Source organism: Zalophus californianus, chromosome 5 (assembly GCF_009762305.2).
Source record: "Zalophus californianus isolate mZalCal1 chromosome 5, mZalCal1.pri.v2, whole genome shotgun sequence".
Classification (NCBI taxonomy): Eukaryota; Metazoa; Chordata; class Mammalia; order Carnivora; family Otariidae; genus Zalophus; species Zalophus californianus.
In genome coordinates, this window is record NC_045599.1 from 129,128,141 (window position 1) to 129,156,020 (window position 27,880).

General features: G+C 43.6%; 1 protein-coding gene and 1 long non-coding RNA gene across 5 annotated transcripts in view; both read right to left on the reverse strand.

The window, feature by feature from the left end:
- The window catches only part of LOC113928767, a 34,763-nt gene extending 26,947 nt beyond the window's left edge, over positions 1-7,816 (reverse strand). Inside the window, exon 1 of the long non-coding RNA XR_003521961.1 lies at positions 7,678-7,816. This is a non-coding gene — a long non-coding RNA (uncharacterized LOC113928767). The remainder of the gene's footprint in view (positions 1-7,677) is intronic.
- PDZD2 (PDZ domain containing 2) overlaps positions 1-27,880 on the reverse strand; it is a 343,304-nt gene that overhangs the window by 204,439 nt on the left and 110,985 nt on the right. For 3 of the 4 annotated variants that reach the window (XM_027604791.2, XM_027604788.2, XM_027604789.2), the window contains exon 2: positions 10,680-11,520. In XM_027604791.2, the coding sequence (XP_027460592.2) occupies positions 10,680-11,155 (476 nt within the window). In that variant the 5' untranslated portion in view covers positions 11,156-11,520. Of the gene's footprint in view, positions 1-10,679; positions 11,521-23,945; positions 24,020-27,880 lie in introns of those variants that run through there. The other variant, XM_027604790.2, reaches the window with a different exon arrangement.

Sequence of the window (27,880 nt, forward strand, 5' to 3'; positions counted from 1 at the left end):
TTTGACTGCATTAGGAAGAATGAGGGTTTTCTTAATGATGTGACTTTTTGCCTTAAACAAGTAAGAGAAATTCCAGATAGGCTTCTAAATATTCAGTTTAGTAGAATTCTGGACTAGATTTAGTACGGCATGATTTTAAACATTGCTAAAATATTTAAAACTATTTATATTCATGTGGTGGATCTTTAGATTTTAAATATCTTCCTAATTATGATGACCTCATACCATCATTAAGTATTATCTCAAGGTACAATCTATGCTTACGGTGATGATTTTCTTTAATGATAAGGGCCAGAAATTTATATTTCACATTGTTTCTTGTAGTCTCAAATTTTAATTTTTTGTCTGACTTCTTGTCAATCTGAATAGATTGTCATAGTTTTACCATATACTGTGGCTGAGCCTATATCAGTGGTAAGAAGGGTCAACTCAGCCATTTTCTTATGGTTGGCCTACACCTGCATTAATTATGTTATTTTTAATCCTCTTTTTCTTTCCCCTGAAGAATTTTAGTTTATCTGTCCATTTGGTAAAGTTTAATTTAATTAAAATGAAATAATTTAATCCATAAACCTATTTCACTGAGACTACATAAACTGTAGTTCCTTGAAATAAGTCAAAAAGTGAATTAATCAGTGGGGGGGCGGTGTCTTTGTGGATCATCCTTTCTTCCTTCAGGACAAATCACATACCACACAGGACATAGGACCTTTTGATATATGGACTGAGTAAGGATGCCAATGTCAACCATATCTAAAATATTAGTCAAGTTCAATTTCTCATTTTTTTTAAGATAAATAATGTATCTTGGGATGCTAATAATTTTTTCACCTATCTCATGGATCTTTCTGGGCATCACACTGGGCAACAGATCTTCCAAAGCACGAACCGTCTCTAGTGACTGCCATTCAAGTCCTCTCTGCTCATTCTGCTGGGTCAGACAAGGACTTCACAGGAATGGACATCTGGACTAAATAAAGCCCTTGAGTCAGAAAAAAACCTCAAGACTTGCCATGCAATTTGACAGAGACCTGTACTTAACAGAGCCTGAATTTTTAAGAAGGACACCCACTCCTTCTTCTCCCCATAATAGTTCAGCTTCCCTCGGGGACATTTGTGAAAGTATATCTGTGATCACAAAAGTCAAAAAAGTTTCTTAGTTAATCCTGGCCCCATTTAAACGGCCTAACCTTCAAGTCAGGCCCAAGGGCTGAGAAAACATGCATTTCAGCTATCAAAACAGGCTGGCCCTCTGTCTCCCTTCCCCTCTGCAAAAGGAAATGGGCTAAATTTAAGTCCAGGAAACATTGTAAATGGTAGAATCATCCTTTCTCTGGTGAAGAAAGAGCTCTGAACGAAGTAACTATGGGGCGAGTCAGCTCTTAGATCATTGCTGATGTCCCTGCATTCAGGTTTCTGTGGCTCTGAGATGCAAAGAACCTGGACACTCACACCTTTGAATGTTGCTTTGTGCATTTCAACAAAGATAAGCCTGATCATCCAAAAAGCCACTAGGAGTCACATCTTCATAACCATTTTAAATATAGTATAACAAACTCACCCCTCAAAATCTTTGAAGGAAGATCAGATTTCAAAGAAGATTCAATGAAGAAATCTATATAACTGTTAAAACCCATGTTTTATTATAAATTGTACCAAAGAGAGAGCTACACATTCTTGGGTCCTGAAAATAATCAGATTTTATTCCCTTCCAGGAGGAGGCAGCAACTCATAGGTGAACACCAAAAGACAGGAATTTCATGCCTTTTAACTCCTGTGCTTGGCAAACAGGTTGATTATGAACAGCTGAGCCAGGCCATGCGTTACCTGCATCTGCATCACAAGAATGAGAGGGACCAGGGCCAAAACAGGTGTCAAAGCTTGGAATTCAACGACCTTTTGGAAAAGAAAGACTCAAGAGTCATTTAAGGGCATCTGGTGCTCAAAATGAGAGAATAAAAACCTTATTACTTATTTAATACCTGGACATAAAAAATGAGCAGAAGTCAAGAAATGGCTGAAAATGGCCCAGGAGTGCCCTTGGAGAGGAGAAGGCCATGAAGTCAGGCCAGTGACACTGTAATCCCAACTACGATGCTTTTGTCTTTTTTCTCTTTATGGTTTACAATTACAATTACAACAATTTCCAAAAGTAATGCTAGAAGTTTCAAAGCCAGTGTCTTAAGTGGGAGATTGGGGTTTTCCATCTCCCATGGCTGAAGTCGGTCACCCAGTGGAGGCTCTGATGGGTACGAGAGGGATGAGGACACCAGGATGAAATCAAAGAGCATCTCTGGATGGTGCTCTGGAACCTCGATCCCTTTTAAATCATGGGAAGTGCCTCCTTTAGTGTAATCTCTTTCCTCCTGAGGACAAGCAGACAGTGAAATGCTGCTCTCTAAGTGGCTCTGGACATTGCCTGTGGGCTGTGATTGAGGATATGCCAAAGTTGCCAGTTTTCCCCCAAAATCCACCCCATTGGCCAGTGTAGTGTTTGTTGTGGCCCTGCTCTCCACTTTCCTTGAGGCTTTCTGATTTCAGGAGGATTGAGTTAGACTGGGGAAGGCCAACTTCCTCTACCGTCCATCACAAAGAGCCTCGCACAGTGGGTTAATCAGATCATGACTCATTGACTTGTGGGAGACCCGAGGACCAGGGCTGGGAGTGTTAGGAGGAGACACCACGGGGTCGGGGGGGGGGGCAGCATGAGGACACCAGGCACTGAGTGGAGAGAGATGGCACCTGAGTCACTTGCTGCTCAGGGATGGCTCAGATGCTGCCATTCTAGAAAGAGCTCTGAAACCTGAAAACACCATCCTAACAGCACAGATGAGAAACCCACACAGCCTAATGAATAATAAACTTGACTAAAATTCCCAGCACTGTGCTCAACTACAGCCACAAGATGGCAGGCAACAGTGGAAGATTCTCCACAGCCTTGCCCACGAAGCGTTCTGCAGACCTGAGGGAAATCAAGCTCCCACTGTCCAGTCCAATGGCTGGCCATCAACGATACATTCATGAAGCTGCTATAAGTTAAACTCTTGTTGAGAGAAGGAAGGTTCTAGATGTAATTTTACCATCCATTTAGAGAATGGGGTAGAAAAATGTAGAAAAACTTGATTTCCTATTTGTTTTTACTGTCAACAGTAAACTGTCAACAGTAAACTGTAAAAAAACAAATCTAATTTCATTGGTTACTGTTTGTAGTGTTGAAGAAAAAGTTCTAGAATTTGAGTCAGAGGGCCTGAATTCTAGTCCTTGCTCTTTTCTTAAGAAGGTCCTTGACTCCAGGAAGCCATGCCCTAGAGCCTCAGTTTCCTTCTTGGTTGGACTTGGATGAACTCTGGGATTCCTTCCAGAAACCAGTCATGGAATGAAATAGCATGTGGGGAAAGCAGACTAAGAACGAAGTGGGCACAAACGTAAGGTCCTGCAATGCTTCATTTCCATGGCATCCTTGGGGAATGGGCTGTTACACATGACGAGTTTTCCAGATAATTGAATTTTAAATGCTGAAACTTGTTTTCCTTTTAACCTTCTGTAATGGAAATCTTTCTAAAGTGTATTACACGCTTCTCAGGCTTCTTCAAAAGCAAGCTAAATATAGTTTAACCTTGCCTGAATGTCTCTAGGTCAACATGATGTCACCTCTTACTATATATACAGTCCTGAATAGAGCACCGGTGCCTTTGGGCATATTCAGGTAGGCAGGACGCTCATGCTAAATGGCCCCAGAGACTATATTATAAAGGTATAATTGGCAATTCTTCCTTTCTGTATCTCCTACATCACTACCTGCAGTCATTTCTCCAAGTTACACCTTCTAGCAGCATTTGACACTCGGTTTAAAATCTGCTATAACCTAGAGAGAACTCAAGGTTGCTATGGGTAACCAGAGTCTGAGCTTGTAACAACCCTAAATTTAATTTTACACACAATTTAAAGGCAACGGGTACTATGCTGAAGGTTACTTACTTGTGGTCAGGGCTGATACTCAGTTAGTCTGCCCAGTCTGTAATGTAATGTTCCTATGCCAGTTGGCCAATTGCCCAGAGCCCCTTGGACCCTCCAGCCAGCTTAGCACCCTGACCTGTCTCCTAGGATCACGCACTTCTCACGTGCTGGTAACTCAAAGGTGCACTCTGGCTCCAGGACCCTGTTCCTGCAGGGAACCAGCATCCTTTCCAATTGGTGGGTACCCATGCCATCCCAGTTGCCCAGTACTTGATATCACCCTGGTTTCTGGGCTGCAGATTATTCTCTTTCCTGATGAGTGCATGGCTAAAGTTTGAGGCTCTCCTCTGTCCCTCCAACTCAAAGGCCTCTTCTCGGTTGTATGCTGTGCTCTGGGTTCAAATGGCCTGAGGCTGACCAGGACGGGTGTTAAAAGTTAGCTTTGACTGAACATCTACCATATGCCAGATGCCTCTTCAGTACATTAACTAAATCATCTTATCTAATCCACTAAATGACCCTATTGGGGAAATAGCATCAACCTCCTGTGGCTGAGGTAACTCGCCCAAAGTCACACAGCCAACACGTAGGCCTGGAAGCCAGTCCCATCTTTCCGAGCTCCATGTTCTTTGCACTATGCTCCTCTCCTGTTTATTAATGTACAAAAAAAGTGTATATTAACGTACAAAAAAGTCCAGTCATGGTTCACATCCTGGAAAATACATTTTAAGTGAAACATGGGCCCTTTTACTTTTCAGAAAAGGCTACTTGTTTTGTTGTGTGGGTTATGTTTTAATTAATTCCATATTTTGTTACCAATTTGGAACAATCTGTCCTCAGGGAACAGATCTGGTTTACTTATAGAAAGCTGGCTGAGGGAGGGAGGGACTGGGGTTACAAAGTATTCCTTGTAGGAAATCATCTAAAAACCTTCTCAGTTCTCCCTCCACCATACAAAAGTAAATTGAACATTCCAGAAAAATCCCATCTTCCCTAGAATAGGTATGATTAGAGCTTGCAAATAAACACTTTCCTCCGTGTGTTACCAGCTGTGCCTGCAAGATGGGGCTGTTACCTCTGAAAAGAATAAGAGGCTCCCAGAGCTTGCAGGGGCCGGCAGGGGGTGGGGGGTAGCTAGAAGCAAACTGCAGACCCGAGGAGTATCACCCAGTGAGAAAGCAGAATTGGGTCTGTGATGTTGGGACCAGTCACAGCTTTCCTTTTGGAACTGGTTCTGGGGTGCAGAAGGATGTCAAACCCATAGCTCCGAATTCTCTTCTCTTTCCCCTGCAGATGAAGTTTACAGATCGACTCTAAGCTAATTTTTAAAATAAGCAAACCATGACCTCATCTTTCACATTTTGCACCTGCTCCTCCCACACGTAACACACCCACAATTTTCAGGGTGTCCTCTTCCAAAAACATCCACCATGCTCTCTAGTTCCCAGAGTAACTCTTGTCAGGGAGGAAATAGCCCAAATAATTGACTAGCCATAGGTGACAGGGTCAAAATGCCAAATGTATTAGTTTGCGAGGGCTGCCACAATAAAGTACCATGAGCCAAATGGCTCAAGTGACAGAAATTTGTCTCACGGTTCTGGGGCCTAAAAGTCTAAGATCAAGGTGTTGGCAGAGCTGTGTTCCCTCTGAGGTACCAAGGCGGAATCTCTTCCAGTCCTCTCTCCGAACTCCTGATCGTTCCTTGGCTTGTGGCAACATAACTGCAATCTTCACTTGGTGCTCTCTATGTGTGCATGTCTGTGTCCAAATTTGCTGGAGGACACTAGTCCTCCTGGATTAGGGGCCCACCCTACTCCAGGATGACCACATCTTAACTAGTTACATCTGTAAAGAAGGCCACATTCTGAGGTACTGGGGGGTTTAACACTTCAAAATATGAACTTGGTAATGGGGATTAGGTGGGTGGCTAGAAGACACAGTTCGAGCCACAACATCAGCTAAGGTAGTTTTGAATTCAAAATCAAACTCAAGAGAAGGAGCAGAATGGATTGCCCAAAAGAGTGCCTCATATTATAATTCCAAGTGATGGCGTGGACAACTAACATATCATATTGGTGGGGTGGCGTGGGGTGTGATGTTAGTACTCAGACACCCGAAATCTTATGCTTACAAGTAAGGGGATACACATTAATTGAGGTTGCTATTTGCAGAGATACACTGGGGTCTCTACAAAACCCTAATTTGTATTCACCAGTTTTTAGGACAAAACCTACATAGGTATGTGGAAAAATTTAGTGTTGAAGGAAACCTTTAGCCAGTTACAGAGTGAAAAGGAGCATCTTGAGAACATTCAAAACACTTTAAATTCCCTGATAACTTAATCGCAAAGTGCTTCTATTCCTAAAGTTCTGCTTAGATATGTTTGCCAAGCGGATTCTATATTAAAATTGGGTTTCCTTTTATAAGATAGAGTGGGGGGCTTCTGTTTTCCTTGTCAGTTTGGGTAGGGGGAAGACTTACAGTGTTCTAGTCATTTTCTTCGCTGGTGTCCGCCGTTAGACCGAGGAGGTATTTTGTGAAGCTGAAAACCATCCGTGAAATTAAGCACCAGACCACGTAGCAAGGACCAGCGTATAGCTCTGGGGCTGAGCTGAAGTATAGCACAGGAGACAGGAGCACAGACTATGGTGGCAGATCTCTGGTTCTGCCTTGGGCAAGTTACATGGCCTCTGTAGCCAAGGTTTCTCATCTAAAGCTGTCCTTTATAGCGTTGTGGTAGGTATAAAATGAGATAGCAGATGGCAGAATGTCCACTATGGTAGCAACTGTTCAATCAGTGGTACTTCTTATAATTGCACCAGAGAACTAGGGAGGGAACCTTGGAAAATTGAGCTAGTCTCCTTTTGTCTTGTCAACTTCTTGGTTGTATGAGCACTGGGAGCCCAGGACTCTAGGAGTCCTTCCTCATTACTTGATTCACTTTCATACTTCTCTTGAAGACCAACCAGCGGGTCCTGGTCTTTTCCCTCTATCACCCCTGCATCTCTGAGGCTTCTGGGAGATGTCACCATCCAGCATACACACATGACTGTACCATCAGAGAAAGGAATTTCAGAGTCATGACTGTTCACTAGTGAAAAAGTTAGTTTGGGAGATTTACTTCCTCAGCTGTGGAAAATTTCCTTATTTTCTGTATTCTTGATGTTCTGGCATTTGGGGCCTTCCTTGATCCCAGAGAGACTGACCTTCCCAGGGTTTAGCCAATTCCTAGAAATAGCAAACAACTCCCCCTGAGAGTGTGCCTCTGATATACAAATCAACCAATCCAGAGCCCACACCCCAACTCTCTCCTTTGTCAGACTCTCATACATCAAGACAATATTGCCCCTAAGTCATCCCAAGCCAAGTACTAGACAATCGGAGACCATCCTATAGCTCAGAATCTGCTGAAATTATTCAAACTACCAAACCCTAAGATTGCTCTTAGATTGCTAAGAGCTACCATGCTTCACCCAAACCTTCCCTTGAAAACCCCAATAAAGGCTTTGGGCCATGTTCTCCCTCCTTCTCCCCCTGCCTCCTAACACTGCTGCTTCTCCATGAAGCCCTGAAGGGTGTGCTCTTCCTCCTGTTTCTAGGGATCTGTGAGTGTAAACTTCTTCCCTTCTGACAGTCATTTTCCTGTCTGCGTGTCTTATCATACTTGATTAAAATAAATCCCAGGTACATCTGAGCATAACAATTAGCAATCTCACAGACCTGTTTCCCGACCTTTTGTCCTATTTCCATTCTCCAAGCTCCTCGACTTCAGCTATTTCAGTCCAGATGCCCACTGACCACATCCATCCAAATATCTCTTCCTGACCACACAGAAGTGGAATGGTGTGCTGGATCAGGTACCACCCCTAGCTGGGAGTCAGAAGAGAGAGACTGAGTGTCTCAGCTCTGCCAGTTATCACTGTGACATCACGGGAACACTGCTTCACCTCTGTGAGCTTCTAGAATGATAAAACCAGCTCAGGTGGGTCATATGAAATGTTTCAGAGATTCACTCCTAATACATTGGCATAGGCAGCTGCAGTTAACCTCCCTCCCACCCTCACTCCATCATCCCAACACACTTACTCAAGGTCTCAAAGCTAAAATTGCTAGAAGACCTATGGAGAGAACCCAGAATCCCAGACGCAGACTGCTTCCCCTTACCACACCATATTTGCCTCGTCCTTGGAGCCTCCATTAAGGAGCCTAACAGATATGAGGAAACTTATCCAGTATGGAAACACTCTTCCAAATCCTAAAGATCTAGCAACCTCTTGGATAAGAAACTGCTAGTCTTTGCAAACGCTCTCCATATAGAATAGTCATTGTGAGGCTAATATTTTATTGAACACTGTGTATTAAACATAGGGCTAAGCCCTTTATATGCATTATTGTATTACATTGGTTCAGTAGTGTTATTATTCCCATGTCACAAACAGGGAATCCAAGGGTAAGAGGGATGATTTTTCCAAGGTCAACCAGCTTGTAAGTGTGGGAGCCTGAGGAGGTAGCACTAGTTGTATGGTTCCAGAGCAGGAGATCTTGACCATTGTGCTCTCCTACTGGATGTCCCCTCCCTGCTCTTCCTTCTGCCTCTGCATCCAAAGCAGCTCCCCTCAAAGCTGACAGCTGCAAATGGTGGGGGCTCTCAGTGGCAGCTCTGGGAGGGCTGCCTCAAGCTCCATGTTGATCCCTGCTTCTAACCCTGAGGACTCAGCCACCAGGGTCTGGAGATCACCTTCTCAACACCAACGAATATTACAGTGGCCAGTCCTGTTTCTTTTCTAAGAACACTTTCTAATTTTAAATAGAATAATTTCTCTTCAATACCCCTCCTTGAAAATGAAGCTTCTCCCAATAACTGCCAGTTCAGGACCCAGCCATGAGCCAAGAACATCTCTTCAGTCAGATAGGCAACCCAAAGAGAATACTGGTGAGATTCTACTGAGTAAGTACTCACACATGCCAGTCAGCCCTGTGCTATGACTATTCCATGCACTGGTTCATTTAAACTAAGACCACAGTCTATGTGCCTGATGACTTCTTGTTGCCCCTCCATGCCCACTCTTCCCCATTCTCTACCCTGCCCTCTGCCCCAGGTTTACACATGTGGACAGTCCCCATGGGCTCCCTTGTCACTGGCTTCTGGCTGGTTTCTGCCAATGGAAAGCTCTGGTAGAAGACTGAAGGGAAGGAGAAGATTAAACTTAAGATACTTCTGCTCTGGCTTCTTCCCTTCAGGATCTCCTTGGGTTAGATGTCTTCCTCACTCAAAGGTCATCATGATTCTCAAGGTGACCCTCTCTTCATGATTCTCTTCTCTTGGGACAGAGAAGCCGTCCTCACAGGAGTCCCTGAAGGCTTGACAAAAGTTATGCACCTCAGAATATCTTCAAACTTCTCTTTTCTTGTCTCTTCCACATATAACCATTACAAAAACCCTGGTGTGTAAAGGGTTAACACAGCAAATTTGGGGTATTCAACCCGTGTCCATTCTAAAGAAAGAAGTGGTTCTTGACTAACTCCTGGGAGGTAACCTCTATGCCCTTGGGATATTCTGCCTGATACCAGATAGTTTATGCTAATAATGTGATTTATGGCAGGGGCATTGGGCCAAGTGGCATTAGTTTGAACTCTGGAAGGACTGGACACTGAGTAACTAAGGTCAGCTTCATAGGCACTCCATGTCTGGGTAACTAACCTCCAAGAAAAACCCTGGTGCCGAGGCTCATGAACTTTCCTGGTTGACAGTACTCCACAGATGTTGTCACACGTCACTGCTGGGAGAATTGAGCCCTTCCCAGGACAACGCTGCTGGGAGGGACAACTGCGAGCTCACGCCTATTCTCTCTCCTGGACCCCACACTGTGTACCTTTGACCTTTGCTGATTTTAATCTGTATCTTTTCACTGTAATAAACTGTAACCCTGAGTTTTTCTGCGTCCTCTGAATCCTTTTAGTAAATCACTGAGGCTGAGGGTGGTCTTGGGGACTCTGAGTCACCTGGGAAACTACAGTCCAATCATAACTTACTGCCATGATGGGCGGCCACACAGGTGAAAAACAGAAATATGCTCATCATCAAGTGGATTTTCCAGGATGGGAAAACTGGGGGCAAGGGCAGGGGTGCCTGGTGGTCTAAAGATAGTTCTAAGTATCTCAAGGGGCTTCTGGACTATGAGTCTGTGAGTAAGGTGACATGGGACAGGCAGATAGAAATACATCCAGGACCCAACCTTTGGTGCTCCAACTAGAGGGGAGATGCTGGGTTGAGAGGAAGAGGGTCTAACTCAATGTGACATTTCTTTTTTTTTTTTTTTTACCATTATATTTCCAAATATTTACTTTTTAAATTTTTTTAAAAAATTATTTTAATTCAATCAATTAACATATAATGTATTATTGTTTTCAGAGGTACAGGTTCAATATGACATTTCTCATACTCTTGTGTCATGTGCCACTTCTTTTATTTCTAACCCAAACGTCCGGAAAAAAGAAAATACTCTGAGTCTGAGTCCTCTAAGAGAGAATGAAACAACAAGAGAAAAATACAAATATCACAATCCTTCAACTTAGTGTATTTTCCCTTTATAGGATAAATTGCCATTGGCTTCCTACCAGAGTAGGTCTTGTAACCCTCTGTAGCTACAGATTGGAGCACCAGACATTAAGTGAGCCACAGGGGTCCCCCATCCAGCCCCTGTGCCAACTCCCCCACTCACCTGGCCCCACTGACATCAACTCCGACCATCAGCTGCCCGTTCAGTGAGAGGATCTCATCTCGCAGTCGGACCTTCCCACTCTTCCCTGCCGGGCTGTTCTTCCTCAGCTCTGTCACCCAGATGCAGCCAACGTCCAGTACGGGGCCCTGATGGGTCTTCCTCTTTTTGCCCCCTCTGCGCTTTTCTCCATAGTCCCCGAAAACAGGGATGTTCCCAAAACTGAGGCCCACAGTCTCTGCGTCCCCCAGCTCCCTGGTGAGGTACACAGTGCAGATTTCCATGCCTGGGGGGCTGTGGTCAGGTGGGACCGTACTCTCATCCACAGCAAAGTTCAGCTGGATGTATTCCTGCAGCTTCTGGATGGCCGCCTGGCAGAGCCGCTGCTCTGGGCCATCCCCACCCTCCCGCAGGCTGTTCTGCAGCCACTGGTAGAGGAGGGGCAGGTGCAACATGGCATTGTCCTGGGTGATGGGCATGGTGCTCACTCCCAGACACCAACATCATGAGAGGACCTGCTTCTGGGGGCTGGACCCTGGAAGGCCCCATGTCCCTTGGGAACCCTGGCTGTCATCAGCTTTGCCTGTGTTCATGTTCAGGCTGGCAGATGAGCCTAAAGGATGCCTACTTGAGACTGGGCTGTTTGCTTTTGCAAGAGGAGGACAGGACACAATTAGAACCACAGTGGGGTAATTGCTGTGCCTGGAGTGCTCACCAAGAGAAGGACGGAAGTGTCTGACAAGTTCTTGCTTGGTTCCTTTCACAGCGGGGCCCATGCAAATGACCCAGAAATGGGGTATGCCTCCAGCAGCCAAAGCATGACCTCACCTGGTCCCATTTATGCCTGGAAGAGGAAGAAACAAAAAATTTGGGTCACAACTGTGAGCCCTCTGATACAGAACACATGGCCTCATGTAATACAGAAGGACTACGTTTGCTTTTTTGAGCCAGGAAACTCATGCCTCTCCTCATTCCCCAGCTAAGATCCCTCCGCTCTGTATACACAGACATACTGACAGACACAGACACACAGATATATAGATGCACACGTACATACACACCCTTCCCCCAGACAGAAACCTCTGGAACAATGACTTTCCCCAGGAAGTTTTCCTGATCATCAGGGAAATAAGATGACTTTTTTCTAAGACAACTCCCATCAAACTCATATCCAACCAGAAGGCTATGTGAAAGACTCCTTAGAAGACTGTTAGAGGGGTTCTGGACATATGTAAGAGCTTACATTCTTAGGGAGTTAAAATCTATGTCCATTTGTCTTGATCAGCTCAACTGCATACACGGGAAGGCTCTCCACTCCAGGACTGACAATGATGCCAAGAAGAGGAAGAGCCAATCAACAGCACAGAGAGGTTCGGGCTCTGGCTTAGGACAATAGCCATCCTAAGCTCAGCCATCATTCCATCTTCATCACGTAGCCTCAGAGGGGATCATGTCCCTATGCACCCTGCAGCTATTAGTCGCTTCTCCTCTTTTCTTTTGGTAAACTGTTGCAACTGATCTACTCTTAGTCCAACCCCAAAGCTATCTCCTCCAGAGAAATGTTTCTCCATGCTTCTGGGTGCAGAGACTTGGCCTCTCCTTGGCTTTCCCTTGACCACACTGCTTAAAGCAGTGATGCATCCCCCTTGCATTGCCAGCTGCAACAGGCGGGTCTCCCCCATGAGAGCTGGCAGCAATCTGGCCCCCACTGAATCCTGTACAGTGCCTGGCACACAATACATCCCCACAATGAAAGGCTAATTGAATTCCATTGCCAATCCACCAAAGAAAATGTTTACCTCCATCTTTCGTAAACACAGAAAAATGACTCTTTTCATTCTCTTCTCTGAATTTCACTTTTGCCCAGAGAAAGTCAACATAAACTTGCCATCTAAGATGGAAAACATTCTCTAGCTTTCTCAGGAAGTAGATTTAACAAGGAATAATAACAAATGGGAGAGGTGTCAGAAGGCATGTCAATAATACATGGACTTATTACTCAGTAACCATAAAGAAATTTCCAACATAGCAAGTTTTGAGCTTCCAAAGAACTTGAGTGCCAGCTATTAATTGGTTCCAAATAAATCAAAAGCTTAGCAAATATAATCTACATAATCACATGCCTATTAGAAAAGAAACGCAAGATCAAAGAAAAGATAATCCACAAATGTACAAAAACTGAATGTTCCCCTTGGCCAAAACAAGTAACACCTCTCGCTGCAAAGTGACTCCACACAGACATATTAAAATCTTATGAATAAATCAAAATATTTTCCATCAGGCCTAGCAATCTTTATGAGTCTCCATTTTCTCATCTGTAAAATGAGAAAGTTAAGCTAAGTGATCTCCAAGGTCTGGAGAGGTCCTCAAATACAGTGACAGTGTCTCATTCATTGGTGTACTCCCTATCCCAGCACAGTGTCATCAACTTGTAGACTCTCAATCATTTAAAACAATTTTTTAAATACCCTGTAAATTACAATTTTAATGGTCAATGATTCAGGATATTAGTCACAGTTCAGATGGTTGCATACATATGAAAACAGGGTAAACATCTTGGGCAAGTTGCTCTTTAAATAAATCTGATCGAAGAAAACCCTAGAGAATTTTTCTTCTTGCTGTCAACTTGTATTCATTCAATACATATTTCCCGAACATGAATTAAAAACCAGGCTTTGAACTTGGCACTGAAAATATACCATCAATAAGGCAAATTCCTCGCCCTAAAGGAATTCATAGTCTATTCGGGAGATGCCTAAATAAGGGAAACCAGTGTGTAATAAGTCTATGACAACTCTCTTAACAGAATTGACAAAGGTACATTCCTGGAAGCCATGTTTGTGTAATATAAGCCCCCCAGCCCTTGGTGATGGCTCCAGAGCTGGGGATCTCATACAAGCTGGAACACAGTTCTTCCCTGAGAACTAAGCACTAGGACCGAGAGAGAGGGAGGGTCTAGTCTTGAAGAGAGCTATAACTTTTGAACTAGGGGCTCTGGATGGCAATGTTCTACCTGCTGTAAACTGAGTAGCAAAGTAGCAAGGAAAGCCACCCTTCCAAGAAATAAAATAAAATTAATTAGGAGAAGGCAGAGGTGCAAGACTCGGGAGAGAACACTCTGGTTTCTCCACAGTATTCCTGGAAGAGGAAAAAACAAAAAATTTGGGTCTTAGTTTCAGACACCCTAGATAGGGCTGCATTGTTACCCTCCTCTTTAACCCGAATGACTATATCAATCCTTACATTAAATTACATTTAAAAAATTTAACTACTTAGGAAAAAAGAAGAAAGGTAAAGCAAAACTAAACTAAAAAAACCCTTTAAATGAAAATAAACTTTACCTTGAGTTGTTTCCTGCACTTTGCAACTCAAAAGTTGTTAATAGGCTAGAGGTGAGCAAAGCTGGTTGGCTCAACATGGAGCAGGGCCAGGAGATATCATCCTGGGAGCCCACCCTCTGACTGTGAATGCTGTGGGGGCAGGGAAGGAGTTTTCAGAAAAGGAAAAATTATTTCAAGATATTTAGTCTTATTTTGGTGTTCACGGACTATATAACTTTTTGAAATCCATGCCTATCATTGGGAATTTTCCAGTAATCCTTCCAGCCCCCTGTTCCATCAAGTCTTTTTCCTGTGTCTATAAACAAGGGGAGTAGAAGCATTCCAATCTACTACAATGATTTGAAATGACTCAGGGCATTAGAAAAGATACACAATTTTGCAATACTATAAAATGAGTGGTTCTTTCACAACATCCAATGAAACATTCCAGTGAACAAAACATTGACCCAGAGAAGATTCAGAAGAACAGAAACCTGCAACTAATTACAAATACAACCTCCCTCAGTGGCTGACCTGTGCAGAGGTCTAAATGCTTCTCATCTTGAAGATCAATTTCAACAGGGAGCAGAATTTGTAGACATGAAGGTCCACTGAATGGTCCAGTTCACTTTTGTCTATCATACATAATTCTCCAATTAGAGTCCCATCTCAAAGCAAACAACCATGATAATTTAAATTAATTTTGACTTGCCTGAAGCTGACAGCCTTAGCCATTCAAAATTTAAAATGAATGCTTCTTAACAGATTTTGATACTGTGTTTAGACTCTACCAACTTTCTCAGATCCTCTTTCAGTTACATTATGCATGCACAGCAGGGCAATATCACCCACAAGAGGGTGAAAAGTAGTTCTGGATTGAGGAGGCCAACAAATCTTAGATATTGTAATGGCTAATGCCTGCCTGCAAAGTTCAATCCTATATGACAGAATCTTACCCCTTAGTATCCAATATTTTATGTTAGAATTTAAATTAAATTAAGTTTTTTCTCCAGGGTGAGGAGAGCAGGAAATTAATGCAAAAGATGGAGAAACACTGAATGAAGTGAAACCAATCATCTGGCCGAAGTCACAGCCCCAGAATCACCTGAAGTCCACGGGCTAACTCCTGAAACTGGCAGGGGGGTGCACAAAAGCGTCCTTGGGTTTATCCAGACCTTATTCAAAGACAGATTCACACTGGGCTATCTTGTACTAACTCCTCGCGATTGTCCTGAATTCTTGATGTCCTCCTATTCTGTACTCTGCTAAGTTCCAAGTTCCTTAGTCTTCTTTTCTGCTGGGCCGGATTCCTCTTTTGACTTTTAGAAAATCTCACATTTTAAAAATAAACTAATGTTGATTAAATATTTACTATTCATTCAACAGATGTTCAATTGAGTGCCTGTCACATGCAGGGTCTTCAACAAAACAGACAATGTTCCTACAAAGCCTCATGAAGCCTGTATTGTGATGGTGGCAAATTAGTAAACATAAAACACTATAATGTCAGATGGGGATTGATACTATGAAGAGAATTATGGTAGTGTCATGCTTAGTGAATGACGGAAATATGAGGGGATTAAGAAAGACCATCTGAGAAGAGACCTAAATAAAGTGAGGGGCTGAGGTGAGAGAATCTCTGTAGGCGGGCTGTTCCCTGCTGAGGAGACAGCACATGCAAAGACCCTGAGGTGAGAGCCTGCTTGGGTGCCTAGGGATAGGCGTGAGTAATAGGTGTGTCGACAGAAGAGAGAGGGAGGGGGAGATGCCCCCACTGAGCTAGATGCTTCCCCATTGTCTCATTCTCTATAAAACAAGGGCATCTGACCCTGTTTTTACCAACACTGGCTAATGGCTAATGTTTTCAGAGCATAACCACACTCAGACACTATTCTAAATGAGCACTTTCCAAGGACTGATTACCTTATTTAATTGCCACAACAATACTCTAGGGAGATATTATTAGTATCTCCTTTTTAGAAACTCAGATAAATGACAAAATCAGAGAGGCTAAATAAGGACTAGAGAGGCTAGTTTTAAGTTTAATCAGGACTAGAACCCAGATCCACTGGATTTGGCCATGTAGGCTAGCACTCTGCCCTGTAATCGCCGCTCCACGGCCACCAATGGGCCTCACGTAATAAATAGGTACCATGTGTCAGAAGCCAGTGCCTTTCTACCTAATACCTGTTCTCTCTTTCTTCCTTTATTTTGTTGGGTGTGATATAGTCAACTAAAACTCAGCCTTTCTTGGAGGTATGGATAGTATACACCATAGTTCTGGCCAATGAGATGAAAGTAGAAATTGTTGCATGGGGCTTACACTAGTATTACTTAGGAGAAGAACAGAAAAGAAAAGAAAAAACAAATCCCCATGTTGTTTAATCATTGTTATTTTGGATTTTTCCAGATCCAACTAACTAGCTGAATTAACCCCCAAACAAGTAACACAATGTAATACCCAGAAGTCAGGGAACTAAAAGTAACAGAATCTAAAACATGGAATTGGGTGAGAAAAGAAGGGAGGGAAGCAGATGCCAAGAACTTGGATATCTGCAGACTGGAAAGGTGACCCTAGCTATTTCATGTAAAATATTTGGTGAAAGTGCCACCTGCTATACCTTGGAAAGTCACTGATGTGCTGATTGAGGCTGCGGTATTAGAAAAGATGGTAGGAAACTTTTAGAATAGATGATTTGTCATTCTCAGTAAAGTCTAGAGCTCCTCAACTCAGCCAGCAAGTGAGATGGGAAGAAATATCACTTTGCTAAAGAAGGTTCTCCATTTATTTATTTATTTGTTTAGGCACAGAGAGAGAGAGTGGGGGAGGGGCAGAAGCAGACTCCTCACTGAGCACGGAGCCTGATGCAGGGCTCTATCTCATGATCTTGAGATCATGACCTAAGCCAAGATCAAGAGTTGGATGCTTAACCGACTGAGCCACCCAGGTGCCCCTAAGGAAGGTACTTTGGACATTCAGCCTACAATCTAAATTGCCAGAGAGGCCCATATTCTGGATCCTGCAAGGCTGAGAAATCTATTTTATCAGGAGGGGGTGGATGGTATCCTACCTGGACAGAGATTGTGTATGCCTGTTGCCAAAGGTGGGATTACCCACAGGAAGCCATTGTTTCAACTGTTCCTGCAGCACACATTAAGTAGTATATGTTAAGTTAAAATTTAGGGAGATGGGCAGAACTCATAAGCTAGAAATAAAGAAAACAAATCATTAGGAACTGACCAGGAGCCTATGAAGTTGTTGGGGAATTGTATTGCCAAAACCCCAAACCTGGTTTGTAACAGCCTGGGATGGTTCAATCCTCACAGCAATCTCAAAACTCTTGTTCTCCCTCCCCCCCCGGGCAATTCACCTCTATAAGAAACAGGCAATGTGTAGAGCACCCAGAAAGGGTGTCTCTCCAAAGCTACCACATATGTGGCCATGGAAGACAATGAATGAAGAAAAACCTCCCAGAGAGAGGTGAGGGCCTTGGAGGGCAATGAACAGGAGTTCTTGCCGCAAGAGGGAGGGGTTGAACTCTTGCTATTCTTGCTCACTAGAATTTGGTCATTGCTATGGAGAGTGACTGCTGTGTTTTCCATCCCTCCTTTTATAAATGGAAGGGGTTTTTTTGTTTTGCTTTTTTTAAAGATTTTATTTATTTGACAGAGAGAGACACAGCGAGAGAGGGAACGCAAACAGAGGGAGTGGGAGAGGGAGAAGCGGGCTTCCCGCCGAGCAGGAAGCCTGATGCGGGGCTCGAACCCAGGACCCTGGGATCATGACCTGAGCCAAAGGCAGACGCTTAACCACCTGAGCCACCCAGGTGCCCCCTAAATGGAGGTTTTTATTATAGTTATTCTATATCTTTTCTAGTATTGCACATTAGATGTGTCAGGGCTTGGTCACAAGGAGTTATATCCAGAACTGACAGAAGGGACCACACATCACCCAGGGATCCGGGGCTCTAATCTTGATAGATTAACTGGATGAGGTTTGGGTGCCACCTCCCTTGGGAATGGGGAATCTATCCCATGCATGGAAAGAAGGGTATGTCTGAGTAATAATTAAAAGAGGGAACTGTGGCTATCTGCCTACATAATATTTCTTCTCTCGTTTTCCTGACAAAAGTCCATCGTATTTAAGGAGAAAATATCCGGTCAAAAAACTGTGTTTCCTAGTGCCCCTTCAGAGAGGGGTGGCCATAACATACAGTCTTGGCCTATGAAGTTGTTTGGTAGGGTTACCAGAAAGGTTCTTTTTTTATTGGCACTCTTTTTCTTTTTTCTTGCTTAAAATGCATATGTGATGACTGGGGCTTTGGCAGCCATCTTGTGACCAACCATAAAGCAAAGGTCTGACATCCTTGAGAATCTGTACCAACCCTAGACATTCTCCCCCCAGACTTATTAAATGAGAGAAAAACAGGCCCCTACCTTGTTTAGTCTTGTTAATTGGACATTCTGTTATAGGTGAACAAAATCCCTAATGAATACATTGCTTTGATTTACTCTTTACCCTCACATTTAAGATCCAGAATATAACCCTGAGTGTTTCAACTTTAACCCTACTACTTTGTCAACTAGCAGCTATTGATTTGGGTCACCAAAACAACAACAACAACAACAACAACAACAACAACAACAGCAACAATGCATGGTTTTGCCCCTGAAAGAGCTAAAAGCACACATGAATTCATCCAATGATTTACTAGCACCATTGTGCAGCCCCAGGTATTGTAGACAAACCCACAACTGATTGAGAAACATTGCAAACACAAATGATTGTGATTCCTTTAGGTTGGCTTATGTTTTCTAAGAGCAAGTTACTGGCTAATTTTTAACTATCTACAGGGCTGACTCTAGACTAGTGGCCGTGCATATGAGACAGAAGTTGATCTAACATTTATTTCATGCAACAAGAGTTAATTGTACCAGGCATTATGCTAGGCGAGGGAAGAAAGGATGAACAGCCCTGTGGAGGCTGTGGTCCACTGGACAAAGAGATCGTTAAATAAAGTGTGTGAAGGGCCATGAAATAGTACATTTGTGGGCATATGATGGATTCTGGAAAGAGAAGCTTTACAAGGTCTATGCTGGGGTTTTAGGGGATGAAAGAGGTGTTCCCATATAAATTATAGAAGACGAGGACCTAGAGGGGACCTCAGGGATTACCACATCCAGTCTTCAATTTTAAAGAGGAGAGAAATATACATCAAGACAAGACAAAGATCCTTTGGTTTCTGGGTCTGATAACCCTTGAAAAGTAGGAAGAAAGGAAAAATAAATGAAAGGAAAAAGAATGACCTGGCAGCTATTTTGAGAACCTAATACTTGAAGATATTGCATGTCCTCAAACATGGACTATTTGTCCAAATAACAACAACAAAAAAGATAGGAATGAATAGAGATTACAGAAATTCATGAAACATCATGCATGTTTTCTATCATGATGAGTGCAAGAAAACATCTGGGGACCAGAAAACCAAAATGAATATTGTAAATTATTTCTGTTACTTCTAAAATATATTTGCCATGGCTTCAAATACTGAAACAAGTTTGTACATCTGAAGTTCAGGACTCTTTACTCAGAATGTCAAAATGTGGTCAGTTCTGGATTAACAATATTTCTGGAGTTTAGGTATCTCAATTCTTTTTTTTTTTTAAGATTTTATTTATTTATTTGAGAGAGAGAGCATGAATGGGAGAGACAGAGGGAGAGGGAGAAAGAATCTCAAGTAGACTCTGCACAGAGCATGGAGCCTGATGCAGGGCTTGATCTTACGACCCTGAGATCAGGACCTGAGCCAAAACCAAGAGTCAGACATTTAACCAACCCAAGTGCCCTGGTATCTCAGTTCTAAAATAACATGATGGTTGGGAGAAAGAGGCCATTTTTGGAGTCACATATTTGTGAAACAGCAATCCAATATTTTGAAACAGTTGCTATCTAACATGGATAATTGAGACAGTCACAACTTTTGTGTTAGCAGCACCATAATCATGAGTCACTGTGCTTGCCCATTTTAATGTGGCCATCTTAATGTGACCATCATGTCTACTTTGTATGGACTGGGCAGCCATGATACCACCAATCTGTCATCCACAACCCTACTGACCACACCATCAATATACAGCATGTATCAGAAGTTCTTTTTCAATTATACTTGAGGTTTTAAGAATTTTTTTGAGTATAGTTGACACACAATGTTACATACATTTCATTGTCCATACAATGTAGTGATTCAACTTCTCTATACCTTGTACTATGTTCATCACAAGTGTAGCTACTATCTGTCACCACACAACCCTATTACAAGATTCCCTATGCTTTATCCCCATGACTTATTCATTCCAAACTGGAAACCTGTATCTCCCGCTCCCATTTTGCCCCACTTGAGTTATTTTTTAAAAATGCAGACTTATTTTCCAGAAAATATTTTACAGTCGTTTCTTTCAGAATTGTACTGTTTAGCTGCTTCTGGTGTTTAGACTTTTGGGTAAATAATCTACTCACTATATTTAAATTCTTAGCATGTAAGTGCACAGGATCTGACTTCATCATTAATTAGCAATGACTCAAATATTTATAAAAGCCAATAATATACTCTGCTATTAGCTAGCTGTAGGTCCCCAGGCAGATCATGTAGCATCTTTGAGCCTCAGTTTCTTTATCTGCCAAATGCAGTGGTTCTATTAAGTTTCTTTCCGGTTCTAGCATTTTCCTGGACTTTGGAGCTGAGTTAGCAAGACAAAGAGGGAGTCGCTAGCCTCATTCAGAAGCATATACACAACACATGGAAGTTTTTTTTCTTTTTTTTTATTATGTTATGTTAATCACCATACATTACATCATTAGTTTTTGATGTAGTGTTCCATGATTCATTGTTTGCATATAACACCCAGTGCTCCATTCAATACCTGCCTTCTTTAATACCCATCACCAGGCTAACCCATCCTCCCATCCCCCTCCCCTCTAGACCCCCACTTTGTTTTTCAGAGTCCATAGTGTCTCATGGTTCGTCTCCCCCACCGATTCCCCCCCCTTTCTTCCCCTCCTGCTATCTTCTTCTTCTTTGTGCAAGACTGTTGAATCACAGATCTGTACCTCTGAAACACATGGAAGTTTTAAACTGCAGAAGAGATGGGCCAAATTGCTTTATCAGATTTTGAATATCTGCCAAGACAAAGGGAGGAAGGGGGGCCCTGGGGTGGTTTTACGTTCATGTGCTTATAACCACAGTTCAGCTCTTCCAGAAGACAAGAAGAAATATATCCTACTGAATAAAAGCTCTTTGGAACGGCAGAAAAAAACACAAGGTTTCAAGAAGGGGGAGTCAACTTGCCTGGGTCGGGGGGTTACAATAGGAAATCCGGTGTTTCCTTTGAGGACCCACAGACGCTCCAGTTTGGCAAGGGCCTAAACTGTGTAGAGACCAGCCTCCACTCCCTCCCTTCCAGCCTGTTTCCAGGAGTCAGGGCTGGAGTGCCTGGTGCAGAGACAGTATCCTCAGAGGAAACCAAAAGATCACAGAGCACAGCCCGTGTGCCTCTCTGAGCATCCCCTTTGCCCAGGCCTCGCTGTGGGAAAGGACTCAGACGATGGTCATGAGAAGCAAGTCAAAGTCATGGGAGTGAGAGACAAGAGAATCCTCACTTGTCCTCTTCCAGGCAGGAGATGAGAATTAAGGAGAAGGAAAGATCAAAGGAGTGTGATAGACCAGTGCCCACACTCTCGATGGACCCCACATATGCCATCTTGGCTGCTAAGAGGGGTGGGAGAGAAATGAAGTAGAAAGAAAAGAAGACAAGAGATGGCTGAAATTTAAAGGAACTAGCCTGGAAATCATCAGATAGAGGCTCTACTTGGGCACTGCTGTGATGACCTTGAGAGATGAGGAGAAAGGAGGATGGACGCACGGTCTCCTAAGATCATGCTGTTTTGCTGTGTCAGTGTCACTGTGTGGGAGCATGTGCAAAGGTAAAAGATGTGGCTGGGGAAGGCCACTGGTAGGCCAGGGAGGTGCCACAAGGTCACCCTGATCTTGGTCAACTTCCCTCATTCATGTGTTCTGGCTCCCAGGCTCAGAAACATGAGTTCTGTCTGCACATTGAAAGAGTATCTGCCTCTTGAGTGTAAATAGATGGCTACCAGCAAGAAAGCTCATTCATTAATTTTCAATTGAAAATACAATTATGAAGTGGGCAGGATGCTGGCATCCTGCAGACAGGATGCAGTGGAAGGCAAGCTTCAGAACAAGGAGAACCAGGTGAGCACAGGAGGGTCTCCCAGCTGAGGTACTCTCTACTTGCTCTCCCACTCCAACCTGGGCTTTGCAAAGGAAAACTTTTCGCTTAGCTATTAAGACTCCCCTACACTAGACAACACTCATAAAGGTATCCCTAGCTTCTAGCTCCTGGAGGTTTTCTTTTCTGTTCTCTGCATTAACTACCCCCTTCTATTCATACCCCTTTCTCCAAACCGCATACCCTAACATCAGTAAGTGTTGTTTTTTATTCTCTGAATTATGGGCATAATCACATTTTGGTCCATTCTCTCCAAGATTACTATGGTTCAAGTTTTGGATTCTAGGTTTTTGCAGAAAATTTCTTAATTTGGGTATTGCCGAGGCTGGGTATTCGACCGTGTATGATCTATGTACTAGTTTCATTCTCCACATATAAACTTGTCTTCTTTGTTTCTAAGTTCAGGGTTGTGGGGATGGTCTCACTATTGCCCTAGGGTACCAATGACACCTTCCAGATTTAACAAAACCACAGGAGACCAAAGAGTGGTCACGAAGCAGGCACTCTGTGGCATGGCTTTGATGCATGGCCCTGCAGCATGCTCAGAATGGTGTGTGTGAGCTTGTGGGAGGCTAGAACAGGAGGGACACAACTAAAGTCACAAAGGAAAAGCCAGGGGAGTCGATGTTCTCCTTACCACTCTTGACCTGGAGCCCTGCTGAGGAGCCTTATGCTGCTGGAATTCCAGAGAGCTCTAGCATTTCCCAGAGCCCCGCGGCCCTGTGGCAGCATCCCGGCTACACAGATGGGGGAACAGATTGAGAGGGGACCTGAGATTCAGTTGAGAGTTAGAGCACCAGGCGTCCATGACGTCACTCGGCAAAAACTCACTTCGGCTTGGAAGCAGGTTCTCGTCCATTAAGTCAAAGCCCCTTGCCAGGAAAACAGGAAATTGGAATTTTTTTTAAAAAAGACCCTTTATGGTTCTCTGTATTGGAGAAAATGTAGGCACTGGGGCATGTCTAAATGGGGGAAAAGTAGACAAGTTGGATCCATTATGGGTGTAAAGTTTTAGGACAGAAATCTAGTCTTTACACAGCTAGACCTGCAGAGTAGATGATGTGGGCAATAGATGTTCCCAGGCACCCTGCTGATCTGGGAAACTACCAAGATCAGCAAAATGGCCATTACCTGCCACCCACCAAGTTCCGTTGAAGCATTTCCAATAGGTTTTAAGCACCCTGGTCAGATGACTCCAGGTTTGGGATCATTCCCCTGTGAAGGATCATGTGCCAAGTTGGACTCTAAAGGAATCCTGTGAAAATAACTAAAGACCTGTTCTCAACTTGAGATCGCAAGTCTCTTTGCCCAAGGAGGTGATTAAAAACTTGGCCTACTTCCCGAGGCAGATGCTCCTGCCCCCTGCCTGGTGGGTCCTAGTCGTAGCTCTACGCTCTCCTGCCCTGTCTTGTCATTAGCCTCCCTTCCCACTGTCTCCAAGACTTGCCATTACGTCTTCCACCCAAGTCTTTCCCACGGGTCTCATGGCCAGAAGAGAAACAGAAAGAAAGACGCCTATGCTTCTGGGGTTCCTGGGTTGCACTAGATAAACACTGGATTCCTCAGGGAGGAGTCATTCATTCATTCACTCCTTCATTCAACAAATATTTATTGAATGCAATAAATAAAGTGACATCCTCACCCTCAGGAACTTAAAAGCTGAAGCAGTCTTCCCAAGCTGGGCTGAGCCTCAGGATCCCTGGAGGCCATGGGGGCATTCAGATATTTGCATTTATAACAAGTGTTTCAGGTACCTCTGATGTAACAGACCTTTTCTGATGAAACTATTGGTTGGGTAGAACGAGAGGTGTTAGCTACTCCGTGACTCAGAATGGAGACCATGGGAACAAAATCAGCTCTAACCTCCTAATGTTTTAGGAGGCCCCTCATTTCCCAGCCACGTAGGGGTGTTTGATTTAGCAAATAAGAATATATAGTGCCCAGTTAAATATGAGTTTCAGACAAACAATGAGTAATGTTTTAGTATAAGTATATCTTGGATTTTATAGGATGTTTTAGTATATGTATGTCCCATGTAATATTTGGGACTATGATGTTGAAATTGTGTTCATTGTTTATCTGATATTCAAATTTAACTAGGTGTCATGTATTTTATGTGGTAACCTTACATCTCCCCCATCCCAAAATGAAGCTCTTAGAGCCTTTGACCTTCATGCCTTGTCTGCCATTTGTGAAGTAATCCTACCCAGCACCTGTGTTCCTGCCTCAACAAGCCTCTCACTTCCTCCTGGATGCAAATATCACCCATGGGCCACAGCCACCCACACCATGCAGGCAGAGAGTGAATGAGTCAGCCCTGGGATCACAGCTCACCACCCCACTCAGAGGAGCTTCTCTTCCTGGCTCCCTGTCATCTCAGCCTCTGGTCTCATGTGCCCAAATCTGCTACTCCCAGCCCAGTTCCCTTCCTTGAATGCCCCTGACTGCCCAGATTCTGTGAATACTGGTCTTCTCTCACCAGCTGACCTCTTGTCCCACACAATACAACTAAGGATATCATAAGGATGAAAGGAGACAAGGAAGAGAAAACTGTTTGATATAAACACCAGAAGTACTCTACCAGTGACTGTCAAAGTATGATCCTAGAACCATAACCTCCTGGGGTTTACAATCACAGCTGCTCTGATTTTATCAGTTGTATTTGCTTATTTTTCTGGGTAAAATTTTATTTGAACAGCATAGCTCAAAACTGTTTGAAAATCACTACAGTATTTATACACATACATATCCAATTCTATGGCTTATTTTGAGTTGTAGAGGAAACTGTTGACTGTCTGCCTAGCATCTATTCCCTCTTTTTTACCCCCTAGCGGAATACTGATTTTTGTTCAGAGATTAATCCATCCTATTCTGGGCAGTAGGTGTCTCAGCTCTTAAGATGAGCTGATCAGTGGTAACACCCTTCCCTTGCCAGCAGTGGTTTCAAGAATGGACAGGTGACCCAACACTGCTCAAAGAGTCACGAGGTAAAGCCATCTAAGGGTCTTCTGGAAAACCTTGCCTCACTCCTAAGAGAAAGTGCCAAGAAGCAATGGTCCCTCTTCTTCCTCTAGATGTCTTCAGGGCTGAGTCCAAAATCCAGAATTTCTGCTGCCATCTTGATACCAGCCTAAGATGAAGCTTTAATGCTAAGTACGGCACACTGAGAAGGAAAATGAAGTTGACACCTTGATGACATTATGGACCCTGTAGGACCACTGAATATCTTTTCTGTGGATGCCTGTTTGGGTTGGGTTTCTGTTACCTGCATCCAGAAAACAACCTGTTATAGATGTGGTACTGTGCTTGGGACTTCTTTTAAAAGGGAATGTCAAAGACAGACATACAAAAGTAAACTTCTGAGATTTGCAGCAGTGAAGGTGGATCCAGCTGCCTCTATTTTTATCCCAGAGGGCAGAAATGTGCGCATTCTTATTTCTCAGTGTAGGAGCAGAATTGAACTAGCTTTTCCTTTCCTATGAGTTTAGGTAAAAATAGGTCTAGTTTAATGTTTGTTGATGAAGTGTTGAAAATAAATTGACTCCTCCCTCTGACAAAACCTCCATGTTTAAGCAGCCTCAGAACCCCAAGAAGGAGCACATGGTGTTTGAACTGCCTTATGCATTTTTGGCGGGGAGCACAGGCAGAGGTGAAGGCAGAGGTCAGAGTCCCTCAGGCACCTTGGAGGTGCAGAATCTCCCAGCCCTGGGCAGAGCCTGGGCCAGCTCCATCCCTCTCCACCTTCCTGTGCTTGCATTTTCTGTCACCTTCCCCCTCCAGGGAGTGTTGAGCTAACCCCCTGGCTTTGAGGGTGGAGTTCCCACTCTGGAAACTTTCTACCCATGCTGCTTTCTCCTGTTTCAAACATTTCCATATACCTATAAACCAACTTTTCAGAAGAGGGTTGGAGGCCGGACTCTGGGCTGTTGACTCTGAAAAAGTGAGCTTGCTTCTCAGGGATTCTAAATGGTACTATAGAGCCACTAGAAACTCACAACATCTTCACTCCACCAGCAAAGACATAATTAAAGTAGTGGATGGCTCCAAGCCAGGGGCTCTAACTTCAGCACGGCAAGACTGAAACATAGTGAAGGGCGAAAAGAAAATATAATATGGATTAATCATGGACACTAATAAAAAAACAAACACGTGAAACTGGCAAGAGGATGAAAACAGACATATCAAATCAAGGCCAGTTCATTCCCTAAATATTTACTGAGTGCCTACCACACTGCGCCAGGCATTACATGAGCTGCTAAAAATACAAACTGAATAAGTTCTCTTTTTGCCCTCAAGAGATTCCCAACTTTCCTAAGGACAGACACTTAAATAAGATAAATCTCAAGATATGAAAGAATTCCCTTGCATAAGGTGGGAGTCATTTACACAAGCCAATTCATATGGAATTCTCAGAGCAAACATGCAGGTCATGTATTCGTGCAACAGGCAAAGGGGGTGGTGTAAAGGGCATGCCAGGGTGTTGGGTGGTGTGTGGGGTAGGGAGATTAATGTGAAGGTTGGGGCAGATGACGTTTGCCCTTCCCTCCTGATCCCTTCCTTCCCAATCCACTGACCTCCCTCATGGAGGCAACAGGTTTTGGTTGGTAGTGGTTTTATTTATTTAATTGTTTAAGCAAGGGAATGTTATAACCAGATACGTGATTTCATTTTATTAAAGTATCAACATGGGAAAATGCTCACCATAACAGGCAAGGAAAGAGGTCACAAAGTAGTTTTGATTGCATGTAAATTGTGTTGAGGAATGAAAATCTCTCTGAAGGATAGTCACTAAAATGATCACTGTTTTCATCTCATGGAAGCAAATCTGTGTGGTCTTTCGCCTCTAACTTCCTGTATTTCTAAATGCTTATGAACATACTTTGCTGCGTGTGTAGGTGTGTGTGCATGTGTGCATGTGCGTGTGCAAGGATACGGATGGGATTTCTACAGATTGAGTGCGACTGGACAGCAAGGAGACCTGCTGGGAGACCGTCCTCATTGCTCAGGTATGATATCATGACCACCTGGATCAGAGCAGTGGGAATGGGGCAGCTTCTTGGGCCATTTCAGAGGCTGATTGACTAGTCTAGACCACATGCAAGTAGGTTGGTGGGAAAGGGGGTAGAGAAGAGGAGGAGTCAAAGGTGAGCCCAAGGTTTGGTGAGACCCGGGGACTTACCCAACAGAGGAGCCACTTTTTCACGCTGCCTCTGTCCTTTGCCTCACACTCCAGGCATCTGAATTTGGCCTTCTTGTCAGAGACCCAAACTAGACTTCTTGCCTTCGTTTGGTCACACTGGCTACACAAGTAGAGGGAAAAGCCAAGTCCTTCCTTCTTACTGTGACAATGGACTGTCCCTCCCCCATGTTCACCTACAGCACCCTGCTACCCACACCTATGAAGTCTTAGTCGGAAACTCCCTGTGTAAACTTCCTGGGCCTGAGAGAGCCAGGTGTGTTATCAGAAGCTCACACAGCTCAGCCTCTTTCAAGGCAACTCAAACTCCAGTGTGGGAGACCTTTGGCAACAACTACTTTTTCCACCTAGCGACTCTTACCACAGATGTGATAGTCCAC